The sequence below is a fragment of the Drosophila ananassae genome, chromosome 3L, assembly GCF_017639315.1.
Source record: "Drosophila ananassae strain 14024-0371.13 chromosome 3L, ASM1763931v2, whole genome shotgun sequence".
In the NCBI taxonomy this organism is placed as follows: domain Eukaryota; kingdom Metazoa; phylum Arthropoda; class Insecta; order Diptera; family Drosophilidae; genus Drosophila; species Drosophila ananassae.
In genome coordinates this window covers 516,828-531,280 of record NC_057929.1, presented here as the reverse complement: position 1 = coordinate 531,280, position 14,453 = coordinate 516,828, and the positions used below count along the sequence as shown (strand labels likewise).

Below are 14,453 nucleotides of genomic sequence, written 5' to 3'. Positions count from 1 at the left end.
ATACTAATTTTTAAATATTCTATCTTAACAAATCCATTTCTGATGTAATTTGAATTTCCCGCGCTTTGTGCGAAGCTGCCAACTTACTCTACTTTCAACTCCAGCACGATCCATCACTAACTGCCAAGCCGCGATTAGTACTTTTAAGAAGAAGAAATATTTAAACATTTTATCAACTCCCCGTTTGGGTTTTCTTTTTTGATAATGATGGCATACCAGGATAAAATCGAAAAGTTCAAGGCCTGGGCCACTAGCATAGGTTGTCCACCCAGCGCACTGCCCTCCAACGATGCCCTCCGAAGGTAAGATATAATCTAAAAGATCTTATTGGCAACAAATTAAAAAGTCCTTTTAGCATTTACAAGTCCGGCTCCAGTCAGCTTTTGGATACTCTGCAGACAAGGATCCAGCCCCGAGAAGTTGTACGAGAGGTTCGAGAGAACATCCTCATCTCTCAGGTTGCTCGGTACAAGGACAAGATGGTTCCAATGGCCTCCAGGAGCTTCCTGCCGCCGGAGCTGCAGCGATATCACCAAATGAAGGAACTCCAAAAGCAAAAGGACAAGGCAGAGCAAGGTCTAAAAGAGGCCAGAAAGGAGTACGATGTCCTCTCCGCCAGCATTAAAACGAAGAGTAAGTTACGCGGTTTCTCATGGGACTATCCTGATCTCATTGCTCTTCCGTAGATATCCAAACCATCAGTGCCAAGAACAGGGTCCAACTTCTAGCGTCCAAATGCAATATCCTCGCCTTAAAGCTGGAGTCATTGGACAAATCTCACGAGCAGGAGCTGAAAAACAAGGCTCAGATCCTAGCCACCACCCCGGTCAAGCTGACTTCCAAGAATGCCAGCGAGAAACAGGCTGCCAAGGAGGTGGAGAAGGCCCTCAAGCAGCTAGAGGAATTTTACGGCATGTGCGACGAGGGCAGCAGTGCCCATGTCTTGGCTGAAACCAAGCAAAGGCTTTGGGATCAGATGCGGAGTATTTTTGCGGATACTCCCAATGCCCTGCTCTTGAATGTAATCATGAAAATAAAAGAAGAGCAGCTTCAGAACATAATTCATTTAAATGAAAGTACTGGAAACTCCACGTCGTCCAAACCGCCGCTCAACAACTTCGAAGTGAAACTTCTAAAAACCAAGGCAGATCTTCTGGGGCTGGCAGCCAAGTCCATTAGTGCTCAAAAGGAGTTGGAGCAAAAGGAGTCTCGTTTCTGCCAGGCCTACTGTGCCTTTGTGGACGAGCTGCAGAAGAAAGTCCACAGCTTCAACGGAATCAGCGAAGAGGAGGAGGAGAGCGCCGACGAACTGATCAGCGACTACTTGGTGCAGTACAATATGCGCAACTTTAATCGCGCCCAAAACGAATTCCTGCGCGAGCAGATTGAACAACTGCGCTCGGAACTGGAGGCCGGCGGAAGGCAACTGAAGAACCACGACCTTATGCTGGGCTCTGTTAAGCAGGTGTACAGTGACATCAACTCCTCCATCAATCGCATCCAACAGGATATGGTGCAGTTGTCGCAAATCAAGGAGAAGATTCTCTACTCCCGCAACATGATGAAGAACATGCTGGACAACATGCAGGCCGCCACACAAAACCAGAACGCCAAGTCGCAGCTAATCAGCACCAAGCTCAAGGTCAGCAACATGTCCATGCTGGGATCGGAAAGCTTCTGCCTGGCCAACGATAGCGTCTTCTCCAGCACCAAGGTCGAGTTCGACTGCAACACAAGCATCGTAAACTCGACGTTGCGTCGCAGTTTTGATAACAAAACGATGATGCCCGGCGCCGCTGGTTCCACCACTCTAGTGAGTGGAGCAGGCGCTACGGTTCCCTCGCACCTCCTGGAGCTGAACACATTCGCCGAAATGTCACTGGAAAAGCTGAGCTGCATGCCACGCGCCTGGTAAGTCACGGAAGTGCAAGCAATTCCAATTAATCACGAGTTCATGTTTTCCGGCAGCGCCTTCCTACTGGCGGCCAATCCGCTCATCGTCGAGGCCCAGGAGCTGGCCTCCACTGTTCAACTGGCACCCGGCTATCTGCTGACACCCTTCGGCGCCCTGCAGGAAGTCCGAAAACGCATTTTGTGGGCGTCGGCAATTGCCGCACACACGTCTGACTTGAAATTGAATTTCGAGCCTTTAATTGGTAAGCTCAGACGTCCAACCATTTTGTCTCATATCCGTAGAACTGAAAATTAAATCACCCTGTTTCCTCTCTCCCCCCTTTCCACAGTTGATCCGCACGATTTGAGGCTGAAGGCGAATCGTCAGCATGAGGAAATTGACCAATTGCTGGACAATCTGCTGGCCATCGGTGTCAAGACCCAATTGCAGCTGGAAAAGGCCGAACGCATCTATCAGTTTCTGCTTGAGAATCCATTGCGACGATATGTTCCACCCGGCAAGCGCTTCAACAATGGCAACTTTGTGGACTACGAGTCCGAGTTCAATCTCTACTATCGGATGGCCACCACCGGGGGATCCATTAGGGCGCCAACCAATCATAATTGAATTGTTGTTTTTTTTCTGAGAAATCCCACATGGTCTCATCTTTCTAAGCCAAGCAAAGTCCTGAATAATGAAGTCCTTCTTGTTTTTTAAATGTATTTTTATTTATTTTTTTTTGTCTATTTTATGTATTTTTTTTTATTTTTTATTACAAAGTCGAAATTGATTTTTATTCACACCCACACAAAAATTTGGGTAAAAAATTTCTGGTTATTCGAAAATGCTTAAAAGCTAGAGATTTACACAACATTGTTGCATATTTTCCAATTTGGATCTTTGCCTCGATTTGATGCAAGTGGTTCAGTTAGTCTTTAGGAGTAGGGTAATGGGGAATTAGTCGAGTTGTCAGAGTGTCAGAGTTAGATAACGAAAATACTTTATTGTTTATTAAATAAAAATAAAATATTTCCATACAAAAGCGGAATGTTGTGATGTATCTTGTGTTGATTAAAGTATAGTATTTAAAAACATTTACAGTGTCGGACTTCGTATCGGTTTTTCGTATTTCGTTTTGGCTCTCTAAGGTGCTAATAAATTAAATCGATTGCTCGCTCATCTAGTCGTCGGCCCTTCACTTAGCATACTTAACTTAATACATAATATTGGACGTACGAAAATTGGACAGGGCGAAACGAAAACTCAAACTACAAAACAAGGCTATAGGCAACAGATTGAAATTAGAACTGGGGTAATGGGGGGATGGATCCTTTGAGACTATTGCTGTCTATATGTCTAGACTCTAGATTCATGTATGTATGATTGTATTTAGTCGTAGGTATTATGATGCATTCGGGGACTGAGTAATGGATTGGAATCATGGAGCTCTTGGTCAGAGTCGGAGTTGGAGTTGGAGTTAGAGTCGGAGGATTGGCTTATCTGGTGAAGAGCATGGCCAGAAGGATGCCCACCAGGGCGAACGAGGTGGCGGCCACCTCCTCAGCGCCGGCATAGTACGCCTGACCGCAAGCCGGTGGGCATACAGGAATGATGGTCTCGAACAGATTCACTCGCGCCTCAGCCTCTCCGAATCGGTTGGTGGCCTTGCACACATAATCTCCGTACTGGCGCTTCTCGATGGTGATCACACGCAGCGTCGAGTCGGTGTACTCGTCGGCGGTGGCGAAGTGGGAGATGCTGTAGTGCTGGTTGTTGGCCAGCTGGATGTCGTCCTTGGTCCAGACGATGGCCGGTGGCGGGTACGCCTCGATGTGGCACTCCAGATCCATGTCGTACTGCAGAGCCTGTCCCAATCGGGGCCTTGGCACAGTGATCACTGGAGCGAACTCCACCTCCACGTTGATGTTGCGCCGGTCGCCCTTGCTGACTCCATTGTCCGCCACGCAGTAGTAGGTGCCGCGGTCCTCCTTCTTTACTGACTTGATGCGCAGGATGTTTCCAACATAGGTGGCGCTATCTGGAAGGGGAAGAAATGGGTTTTAGAGTTAGTTGGTTGTAGTTTTTGAGTCATTTAAGGATTGTTTAAAATCAGTTTAATGCGCGATTAGAAACCAATCCCATGTCAGAAAACATGTACCTTTCTTTCCACTTGTAGAACTATTCTATCACTAGAACCCTGATTTCTAAAAACCACATTTTACACGAACTAGCTGATTCATTTATTTCATTTTTAGGGTGAGCGTGTTTTCTGCTCGTTTTCATTAAAACTTATTGATGACTAAATGGAATGGAAGTCTAAGGTTATTAAACATTTCAAGTAGAAGAGGCCATCATCTTTAAACAACTGATAACAAAGCAGTCTTTGGACAACTTCCCCTACACATAACACTTCTCTTCACTGATATCCCACTCCCTACTCCCTGTAAGTTCAAAAGAAACCCATCCAATGAGATAATAATATGACCTACCAACTAATTTTCCCTCTAAACAAAATACAAACAATTAATCTATAGAGTGTGGCATAACCATCTCCATTATAGCTTTAATCTCATCCTCTGTTTCCGAAACGATGCGCGTTCAAGTGAGAACATAACCACTGGCCATTAATGGAGCAGCGCTAAACGCTTTCAGGCTTTCGGGCTTTTGGGCCATTGTATTTGTGCATTGGGAGCAGAGTCAAAAATCCAATTTTAATGAGCCAACCCGGGGCACATCCGTTGCCACTTGCGGGTGACCTTTTTCAATGTCCACACTTCGCTCTGCTGTTCGTGCCACCGAATGTACAAACAATGGCAACGTTAATGACCTCTAACAAGTAAACCATTTGGTTAGGCCCCCAGCTTGGTTCGGTTGCCAACTAATTTTCAAAAAAAAACGGTACGGAGTACGCCACTGCACTTAGCCTTAGAGTGCACGGCAGGATCGTGGAGGGGTTAGGTTGGGTTTTGGGTTGGGTCGAGGAGGCCTCCAGCTCTACTGAAGCGTGAACGTGAATGGGAATAGGAATTGCACTACGAATGCGAAATGCAAAATGCAAAATGCGAATTGCGAAAAGGTGCTCCCGGGTTCATAACCGGAAGTTGGCTCAGCTTAAACGAGGTGCCTACCCAGGACAGGAGGGGTGGCTCTGAAAACGAGTGCATTGAGCCCGGGGATCTGGGACCTGGTGCCTCTCATCTCATCCTCGTGTGTGCGTGTCTGTGGCTGCTCTTCAAACATTTGCCAAAACAATTCAGGCTCAAACAATTGACACAAACTAGGGGGGAGTGCAGTGAGCGAAAAGGCAGTTAGAGGCAGTTGCCAGTTTCCACACCAAATAGTAAACTAAATAAATGATTTTTTTCCAAGTGCAGGGCAAAAAGAGTTGGCAAAGAGGAGCTGCATCAGCAGGAGAGCATTGACCAAAGCTCCGGAATGCCCGGAAAATATGTTTTATATGCGAATTGCACACAAATGCGGGCCATAAGAGCCATAACAGCCAGGGTGCCTGTTCAACTGAAACATTTCAAATTAATTGCGCCTGGGAATCGAAGTAACACATTTCATTAAAATTGGATTGACAGTCAGTCCCTCCAACCCATCGTGTGGGTAATGGGTTGAGGCCTCGTGATGCGGGCATCTCAGAAAACAAGGCAACAAACTCATTTCAATATTAGAAAAATACACACAACCGATTGCTAGTAAACACGCTTCCAAATGTGTGATATTGAAGCTCCATAGGGGGAGTGGCTTTGTTTAATTAGTCCAATGGTAGTCAGACTTATGAAAGGCAGACATTTATTCAGACAAAGATATATAGAAGTGTCTATAATATCTTCTACACTTTTTGCTAGGCAATTTCCTTTCTAAGACAAGTTAGCTAGAATGGTTAGAAAGGATTATCCCATAGTTTCAAAAGACAAAGTCTTTTTCGCATCATTGAAAATACAGGTCGTAAAAGTGAACTTCTAGGCTGGCACTGCAAATGAAATTTGTTGTATTTATAATTTACGAGCGTTTACTGTGTTGTGCCCCTGTGCCTGCCAGCTCCCAAAACAGGTTCTTTCTCTATCTCTAGTTTCTGTTTTCTCGGTTTCTGCTGCAAGTTCAGAAGCAGTCAGAACCTACACTAGTAACTAGAACCTATATAACTGGAGAGCCAGCCCTTGCAGCTGTAATAGCACAGTTCACAGACTACCCACTCAATAATACCAAATACGTTTATAGAATCTATGAATTTCGAAATACGAATTTTTTATTTATTTTTTGACGGACTGGCGCACAGCAGTGTTACTGGGCCGTGAAATGATATGCAAGTCAGGTAGGGAAAGAGTTCAGGAATGCCAGAAGCCAGAATGCCAGAAAATTTAAACGTTTTTCCAAAACATTTGTCGCCTGTAAGCCGTTTAGTACCGTTAGCGGTTAGTAACTCTTATGAGGTCTGAGGAGGTCGCGCATGCGCGTAATTGGGGCGTGTCAGAAAGAAGCAAATATTTAATTGCTAATTAGTTGAACTGGAGAAGAAAAACATGGATACTGGGAAGAAGTATTGCTCGAAGGCATTAGTCATTCTGTTATTTTAATTAATGCACTCTCCAGACTCTCTGTAGGCGACACTCTGGAGGGTTCAAATTCTCTATCTCATGAACTGGAGCAGAAAGTCACTGAAATAGAACACCCCTGGATGGAAGATGAATGGAGTGGCTATGTGAATTTGAGATATTTAAGAGTACATGAATCGAAAACAATGTAATGGGGTTCTATTACGAAAGACAGAGTCATATATCACTTGGAAATAAGCTCAAGCCAGAGAGGGGTTGGGTTTTTGGAATCAAAATATGTCCATACCTCCAAGCTACAATCTATGATGGATGAACTGCTCCTAGTAGAACTGATCTAGTAACTATGCATTACACATATTGACAAATTATAAGACAATTTCTGTTCAATCAAAGTAATGAGAGAGCGCTGGAGACCCGCATCCCAGGCATAGCCAACAAAAGGCATAAATTCTATGGAATATGAAGCGGAAATAGCTCTCTTCGCCGTATCATGGAAGCCATCATCCATCAGGCCGAATGTGGCGGCGAGTGTGGAGCAATTTCAGTTACTAATGAGAGAATTAAAAACACTTTGCCACCGGGGCAGGATGATGATGATGATGATGCAGCTCCCCGACGAGTCCCTCTGACTCTGCAATCTCTGACAACTAATGAAAGGAAAACAGAACCCCAGAGTGCCATGCCATGCAGGAGGAGAGATACTATAGAAGAATCTCAAAGGTAATGGAAACTCCGACACACGGCAGGCAGTTCCACATTTGTTTTAGACGACACCCTTCCATTCTTCCTTCGACCGGGAGAACCTGTCTGGTGTTCTGTCTCCGCCTGCCATCAGTCCCAGTCCCAGTCCCTTGGGCAAACAACCGAGAGATAAATTGTCAGTTGAAGGCAACGAAAACAGATCCGAAGAAAAGGAAAATTGTGCAAAGTGCACAAAGGTGAGAACTGGAGTGGGGGAAGGTAAGAAGAAGTGCAGGTAGATCTAGGGACGCTATGAAAGGATATACATTTTCTTTTGTATCTCTCGCAGGATGGAACTCTGGATGGATACCCCGGATGGATGGATGGAAAATGCACTGCCGACAGGTGTAGGTGTCTCATTTTATGACCCGCTAAGGTCTAAAAGCCAGGTCTAGGTCTTGGCGCTTGGATGACTTTCAGTTAAAAGCGCGCTCGCTTGGAAAATTTGTGACACGCCATGACACGGAGGAGGAAAAGGGGTTCTCCGGTTCTGCTACCGTTTCTAATTTTTCATAAACTACTTAAAAACGACAGCCGCCGACTCTGGCCGCCATTTTGCAATGGGTTTTTTAGAGAAACAACCACCAGGACGTCCACCTCGGGGAAATGGAAATTGAGTGGCAAATGCAAAAAAAAATACATATATCCGAACCAATCACAGGGCCAGACGCCCTGACGTTCAACTCGCCCTCTGTCGGGCGGGAAAACGTGAAACGTGTGACGAACTAACCGAAAAGGACGCTTTTTCCTTTCCCAAAAAGTCTGAGCCCGCGGCCATATTTGTTTTTTGCTTCCAACTCCCCAATTCAATTTCCTGCAATTTGGCAAGCAACTCACCGGCGGGAGCTCTTCCTGCCAGGGACAGGAACAGGGACAGAGCCAGGGAAAATGCTGAAAAATGCCTCTACCCTGGCCTCTTCAAATGTCAACTGATTCGCAGCCAAAGGTTGGGTTGTCATGTGGAAATTATGAATGTTAATGCAGCGCCGTCATCCACCCGATATGTGACTCATCATAATTTTCAAAACACAGACTAGAGAGTACGGAGTACGACCTCCTGACAAAGTCAGATGGCAAAGGCCGAGTGTGCTTTTAATGACGCTCCGCATTATTTGCGCCCACTGCACACCCACTTCCCAAAGAGCAGGCGACCAGGAGACCAGGAGGCCCGAAACCACCCAACAAAAACATATCATAGCTTCCAGGCATGTCACAGATGGGCCATGACTCTCTTCCCAGCTTGTATCTTCAGTTTCTACACTCCACAGCCATGTGGGCTGGCAAAAATCCAATTAAAAAAGTGCACACACTGTTTTTGGATTTTAACAGGATTTTAACTTTTTTTTCTGGATTTTTCTCTCTGGATTTTGTTCTTTTTTTGGCCAACGCATCGCTTTCAATGGAAGTCGAATTTATTTTGACATTGATCCGAATATGCATTGAAACCACTCATCAGAGGATAGTTTTTTCGGCTCTGGAATAGATTGGATTACCTGAGAGAGAGGGAGATATGGGTTTTAAGCCATTTAAAGAGCTCTTATGCAGTTTGGAGTTGATTAAGCCCACTGAGAGTGTTGTGTTTGTCCTCCACCACCCATCATTGATTGCCCAAGAACACCTGGCTACCTCCTCCACCTTCTGTCTCTTGCAATTTATGGAAAAAATGCATGCCTTTGCAAATTTGTCGCCTCTTCCTGTTTTGTCACCCAAACTCATCAAGAAGGAGGCCCAGTCATGCCGCCTATATGGAGTACATACATATATCGAGCATATAACAAGCTCTTGAGACATGTGAATGCACCCACTTTGGTCGGGCAACGCGCCTCGCCAAGTCAGACATTGTCAGGCATTGCCTTGAAACCACACCGGAGTGATATGGAGTGATATGGAGTGGGGTGGAGCCACCCTCGATGCGATTCCACCACCCACTCTGGGTCTCACAAAGCCACAGACGCTGGCGTTGTTGACTTTTCAAAAGTGATTTTCTTCCTCGAGTAGTACATTATAGCTGGCCGAGAGAGTTATGCCGCCTGGCATGCCATTTATTGGATTACCCTCGACTTGCCTGCCGATTTCCCTGCCCCGCCAAGTCGGTACAGACTGTACTTCTCACGAGAGTGCAGTTCATAAATCAAGGAATGAAAAGAAAACTATTAAAATAGCAATTACGCCTAAAAAAAAACTGGATAAGCGAGTGAAAGAGGACCAAGAACGACGTAAATCCCTTGTGAGCCGGAGCCCCGAGTGCCTAAATAAATATTGGCCAAGTCCCGGAGCAAACAATACCAGGGTGGACTGGAACTGAGACTGATCCGCGTGTCCTTTGTGTGAGAATGTGAGTGTGATAAGGATTAAAAAGCCGGTCGCTCTGAAGGTGAAACATTCAGCCAAAAGTGCTAAACAAATAAGGGAATTGAAGTGAAAATGTTACTTCAACTTTGAATTTCTCTTCCATTCCAGTGTGATAAGCCGAGTGGAAGTGAGGGGCTATCAAGGGTAGGTAGCAGGAAAATAGGACGATTTCAGCTATTAACTAACAAGTTATTACCAGAACACAGAGACAAATATCTTACAAGCTAGTTGTAATGGAAAGAAATTAGTTTAAAGACTGTTTTTAGCCCTTTTGTGGGCATTTTGTTGGCCAACAACAGAAAGTCTCCGCCGCCAGTTGGTGGCCGATGTTGACCAAGTGGTCGTTGCCCCAGCAACCAACATTTCGAAACAGGTTTTCCTGTCCAACACGGTACGTCATCGTTCTGGTTTTTGCCTCATGCTTTTGCTGTGTTGCCTCTTTTGACTTTGCAGCAAGCCATCATGCCACAAAACCGACTGCCAACTGAAGCAGCAATAAACAATGCAACCAACGGCAAACCGGCAAACAGGAAGAGGAAATGGCAACAGCAGGACAAAAATACCAAACACAAACATATCCATCATCAAAGGACTCACTCCTCCTTCTCCTCCACGGCAGGACTCGCTCCTCATCTAATTGCGAGTGTGCCAAAACCTAATTGCTTGCAAATATATTTAAAAAAAAAAAAAACTCAGAGGCAGCTGCTGCCTGCCGCCAGTGGCATCTGAGGAATTTCCATTATATTGCATCCAATTTCATAAAATCCCGGGGTAACTAATTTCCACATTACGGCTCGTTGAGATCTCGAGTTGGGCATCAATGGCGCATCGAAATGTTAAAGCGTAAATTACAATTTATATATGTTATATATAAAGTTGCAGCACCCTTCTGGGCTGGAATTGGAATACTTGAGTCATGGCCACTTGATTCTGATTCTAATTCGCAATTTCAGCTTCCAGCAAATACAATTTGCATGAAAGTTAATCATAATCGCAAGTCTGGCAAAGAAATGGGGGAAAGTGGAGTGGTTATTAGAGTTCTTCAGACACCCCTCGGAGTGATCTCCGCGAGAGAGAGAGAGATTCGAACTGCCACTCACATAATTGAACAATTAAAGTTAATTTACCATGATCCTCGATCCCTCGCTACAGATATAGATTCTCGCTCTACCGAGTATCTGTCAGATAAGTCGCTTCCGGCTGAGAACAATAACCCAGATGTCGGCAGCTGTCGGCGTTTGAAAATTTCAGCAAAATTGGATTTCAATTTTTTTGCTTTCTTTGCAGAAAACAAGCTCGACTCGACTCGAAATTCACGTGAGCCGAGCTGGGCCAAGGTGGGGTTTATTTTGCTTGGCTAGCACAGAGCCAGGTGGTGGCAGGTGCAAGCGTTGCACATGTCTGTGTTTACTCAATGGCCATCTATCTGAGGGCAACTTTGTTTTGGCCATTCAATAATAAAAAAAAAACCAATCGATTTGCATGGCAACGCACAAATTGGCATACCAAGCCGATGCTCCCCCCCAAAAAAAATAATAACCACCTCGAACGGAAATGGTTTATTAGGGGTTCCTCGCCAGCTCTCCAGCTCGCCAGCCTGGTGTCTAGGGCGTGATGGACTCTAGATCCGATCCCGGGGTTAGGGGTTGCTAGAAGGGTGCCAGGGCAACCAACCGCTCGCGGCTTGTTTGTTTGCATCTTTACATCGCACATAGTACTCGGCACTCGCTGCGGGAATCGGGCCTTTGTTTGGGTTACCTTTTTAGCTTGTAATTTATATATTTTGTATACTTCGATTGTATTTTGCCGGCTATCAAAATAAGAATTATGTAGCCCCTGTGTGGCGGAGTGTGTGTGTGTTATGGAGGGAGGAGGGCGCAGCCCATTTGCCATGGCCTGGGTCTCGGGTTCTTTTTGTTTGCGTATGTTTGCTGTTTACTCCTTCCTTCCTTCCCGGTTTCAATTTTTTTTGTACATTGTTTTTTATTTTTTTGTACCCACCCATTGGAAGAGGTTGGAACCAAATGCCTAGACCGTGTCTGATGTGCGCAAAGGAACAGCCCTCCACTGTTTGCTCTCAGCTTGCAGGAGACGACGGAGACCATCAAACGGTCCGTGGTACGTTTTCAAGTTGCGGAAGCAATTGCGCGTGCTGAAGTTGTCGAATGCCTCAAAAACCTCGAATGGCAAAATGGGACTGGGAGTGGGACTAGAACTGGTACTGGGACTAGGACCTGAGCTTGGGAATGGAAATGTGAAACGTGAAAATGCTGCACAAAGGCTGCATGCCACTCCTCCGCCTCCTCAGGAAGAGAAAAGGGCAAAAAAAAACAGAAACCCTTCTCCCAGCTGCCGACTCGGATCGTTGGCGCATTTCAAAGCTCAAACGGTCTTGTTTGCCTAAGCGCTTTAAATTAGAGCGTTAAAAAAAAGTGTGAAACACCACGCCACAGCTCCTGGACTGGACGCAGACTCCCCTTCTCGAGTAAAGCCATTTCTGGACAGCCGTGAAGCGTATCAGAGCCATTGCGGTTGGGCTTATACCATACCTATATGACACTCCCATAAGGCACTTCCAATGCCGAACCAATTAAAGATTGCACAAGCTATGTATCTGACAAATAAGTACAAGTTCCAGGGGCAACCCATCGGAGCAGGGTGTGTCCGAGGGTCGTTTCTAGGTAATAAGTAACTATCGGATTAGTTACACTAATTGCTTTTCGGCAGCCGCTCAAATGACGCTGCAATCTTGTTAAAGGAAACCATTATGTCTGGCCCAAGGGTCAAGGGTCAGGACCGGACAGGTAGATGCCCAAGATCCATCTAGAACCAGCACCTGTATGGGATTAACCTTCATTTTACCTGTGAGCACCAAATTATTTTATTGTTTTATTAGCTTTTCTTCTATTTTCGAGTGAAAGAAAGAAATTTCTGGGAGGGACAAAGGGATGCCATTTGCACTTGTACTTGGAACTGGGATTTTCCCAGGAAACTAACGAGTCTGTGGAAAATGGTGGAAAAGTTAAGATCATGCAGCTATTTTTGTTGCGAAATTTCACAAGAAATTAAGATTAATTATCAAAAAACATAGATTACAAGTGGACTTTTGGGAGCTCTTACTTGGAATAGTACAGAGATTATGTGGTTAGCTGATGCCGATAAGGTTCTTATATAATATCTCATATCAGTCCTAGACAGTGCTACTCCATAAACACTCTTAACCTTCCATTAACATCATGTTTTAATAAAAAAATCGTAAAAAATTAAGGCAATTAACTCTAAGAACTATCCCTCTACGGGGCAACTGAAAAAATCAATCTTTTATTGCAAAAAGCTAGCCCACCAAGGGGTGGCGGTGGTGGATAGTAAAAAGAGGCAATCGCTAGCCACTGTTTAGTGGCACAACCTGCTAAATAAACAAAAGCTAAGGTGACGCCTGAGTGAGTCACGGTCACTCACACGAACCCCAATCCCCAATCCCCATATACCAAATACATACATACAGAGCCGTAGACTCCCACCGCCTAAGCTGGGGCCAAAGCGGGATGGACTGATGGACGGAGACAAGTATGAGCGGCAGAGAGAGAGCAGAGCAACGGGCCCAGAGAGAGAGCTGGCTCCCCCAGAACAGCGCCCCAACCAAGTCAACCAAGTCAACAAAGCCAATGTATCTACGTGAAGTAAGGGCTAAAATGGAAAACTTACCCGTTGGCAGGATGGCATTGTTCTCCCGCCGCCATGTGATGGTCGGTGTGGGATAGCCACTGGCATAGCACTCCATCTGGACTTCGGTTCCCTCGCTGGCCACGATCGACTGAGTGGAGTTGTCGGAGATGACGGGCGGACGCCTCACCGAGAGCTTCACATCGGCGCTGACTTTGTGGACGACGGAGATGACGACCTGGCAGGTATAGGTGCCAGCATCGGTCTCCTGGATGTCCTTGATCTGCAGCTTGTAGGTGGAGGAGCTGGGATCGTAGCGGAGGGAGAAACGGGAGTCCTTGATCACCAGCGTGGAGCCAGTGGAGAGGAAGACGGGATCGCTGTCAGTCTTCAGGAAGAGCACATTGTACTCTTTGGCATACTGAACGGAACAGTCGAACTCCACGGTGCCGCCAATGTCCTTGATCTGCTCCTGTGTGATGTAGGAAATGGTGGGCGTACGCTGGCCACTGGCCTGGTGGCAGGCGAGGGCCAGGAGCAGCGTGCTCCAGACACACTTTAAGATACTCGGGCGCCACATCTTGTGCAATTAATTTATTTGAGTTTCGTTTCTAGCACCACACCCAGCAAAAAGTGGAGTGGAGAGCCGAGAGACAAGAGCACGAATAACAAGCGCGCCACACAATTCTTCTCGAGAAGACTTGGGAGATAGCAACCTGGCTCCAAAATCACAAAAAAATGTGTGAGAGAGGGCCCCAAAGACGTCTCCAAAAACGTCGACGACGGCGGAGTACACAGATAGCGTCGTTTCTTTCTCTACCACGACAATGGACGCGGATGCTGACTGCAAGTCACACTTGTCGGCCCGCTCTAAGCTGGTTTTTAAACTACGTTCTCTCTCACTGTCTGGGTATTGGCCCGATCGGTCAGAAATTTCAGTCGAGAGACTCACGGAAGACACAACCTTACACTTTGAATGCCGCGCAACGAATGAATTCAGGTTTCAAAATTTGCGCCCTCTGGAGCTTGAGACGGAGCTGTTAGATTTGAGCTGGCCTAAAATCGATAACTTTATCTAGCTATCGATAACTATATTAACATCTGTACTGTTATTTCTTCTTCACTCTAGCTATGTTATTAACAGACTACTTTTAGTATACTTGTGGGTTATATTGTTAATTATAATTTTTATATGTATATATTTTAATAAATAGAACATAAATAATTTGAAAAGCATTTAC

At 45.6% G+C, this 14,453-nt stretch overlaps 2 protein-coding genes across 2 annotated transcripts; one reads left to right on the top strand and one right to left on the bottom strand.

Annotated features, from left to right (window-relative positions):
* The first annotated feature begins 39 nt into the window (after positions 1 to 39).
* Positions 40 to 2,612, top strand: LOC6495300 (augmin complex subunit dgt5). Its single transcript, XM_001958635.4, has 5 exons — positions 40 to 302; positions 356 to 633; positions 687 to 1,911; positions 1,969 to 2,156; positions 2,244 to 2,612. Exons 1-5 carry the CDS (start codon positions 205 to 207, stop codon positions 2,519 to 2,521), a joined length of 2,067 nt encoding a protein of 688 aa, XP_001958671.2. The 5' UTR covers positions 40 to 204; the 3' UTR covers positions 2,522 to 2,612.
* LOC6495364 (lachesin) lies at positions 2,601 to 14,221 on the bottom strand. The gene is made up of 2 exons (XM_001958634.3): positions 13,255 to 14,221; positions 2,601 to 3,932 (listed from the first exon to the last, which is right to left on the bottom strand). Exons 1-2 carry the CDS (start codon positions 13,790 to 13,792, stop codon positions 3,391 to 3,393), a joined length of 1,080 nt encoding a protein of 359 aa, XP_001958670.1. The 5' UTR covers positions 13,793 to 14,221; the 3' UTR covers positions 2,601 to 3,390.
* Positions 14,222 to 14,453: the final 232 nt, after the last annotated feature.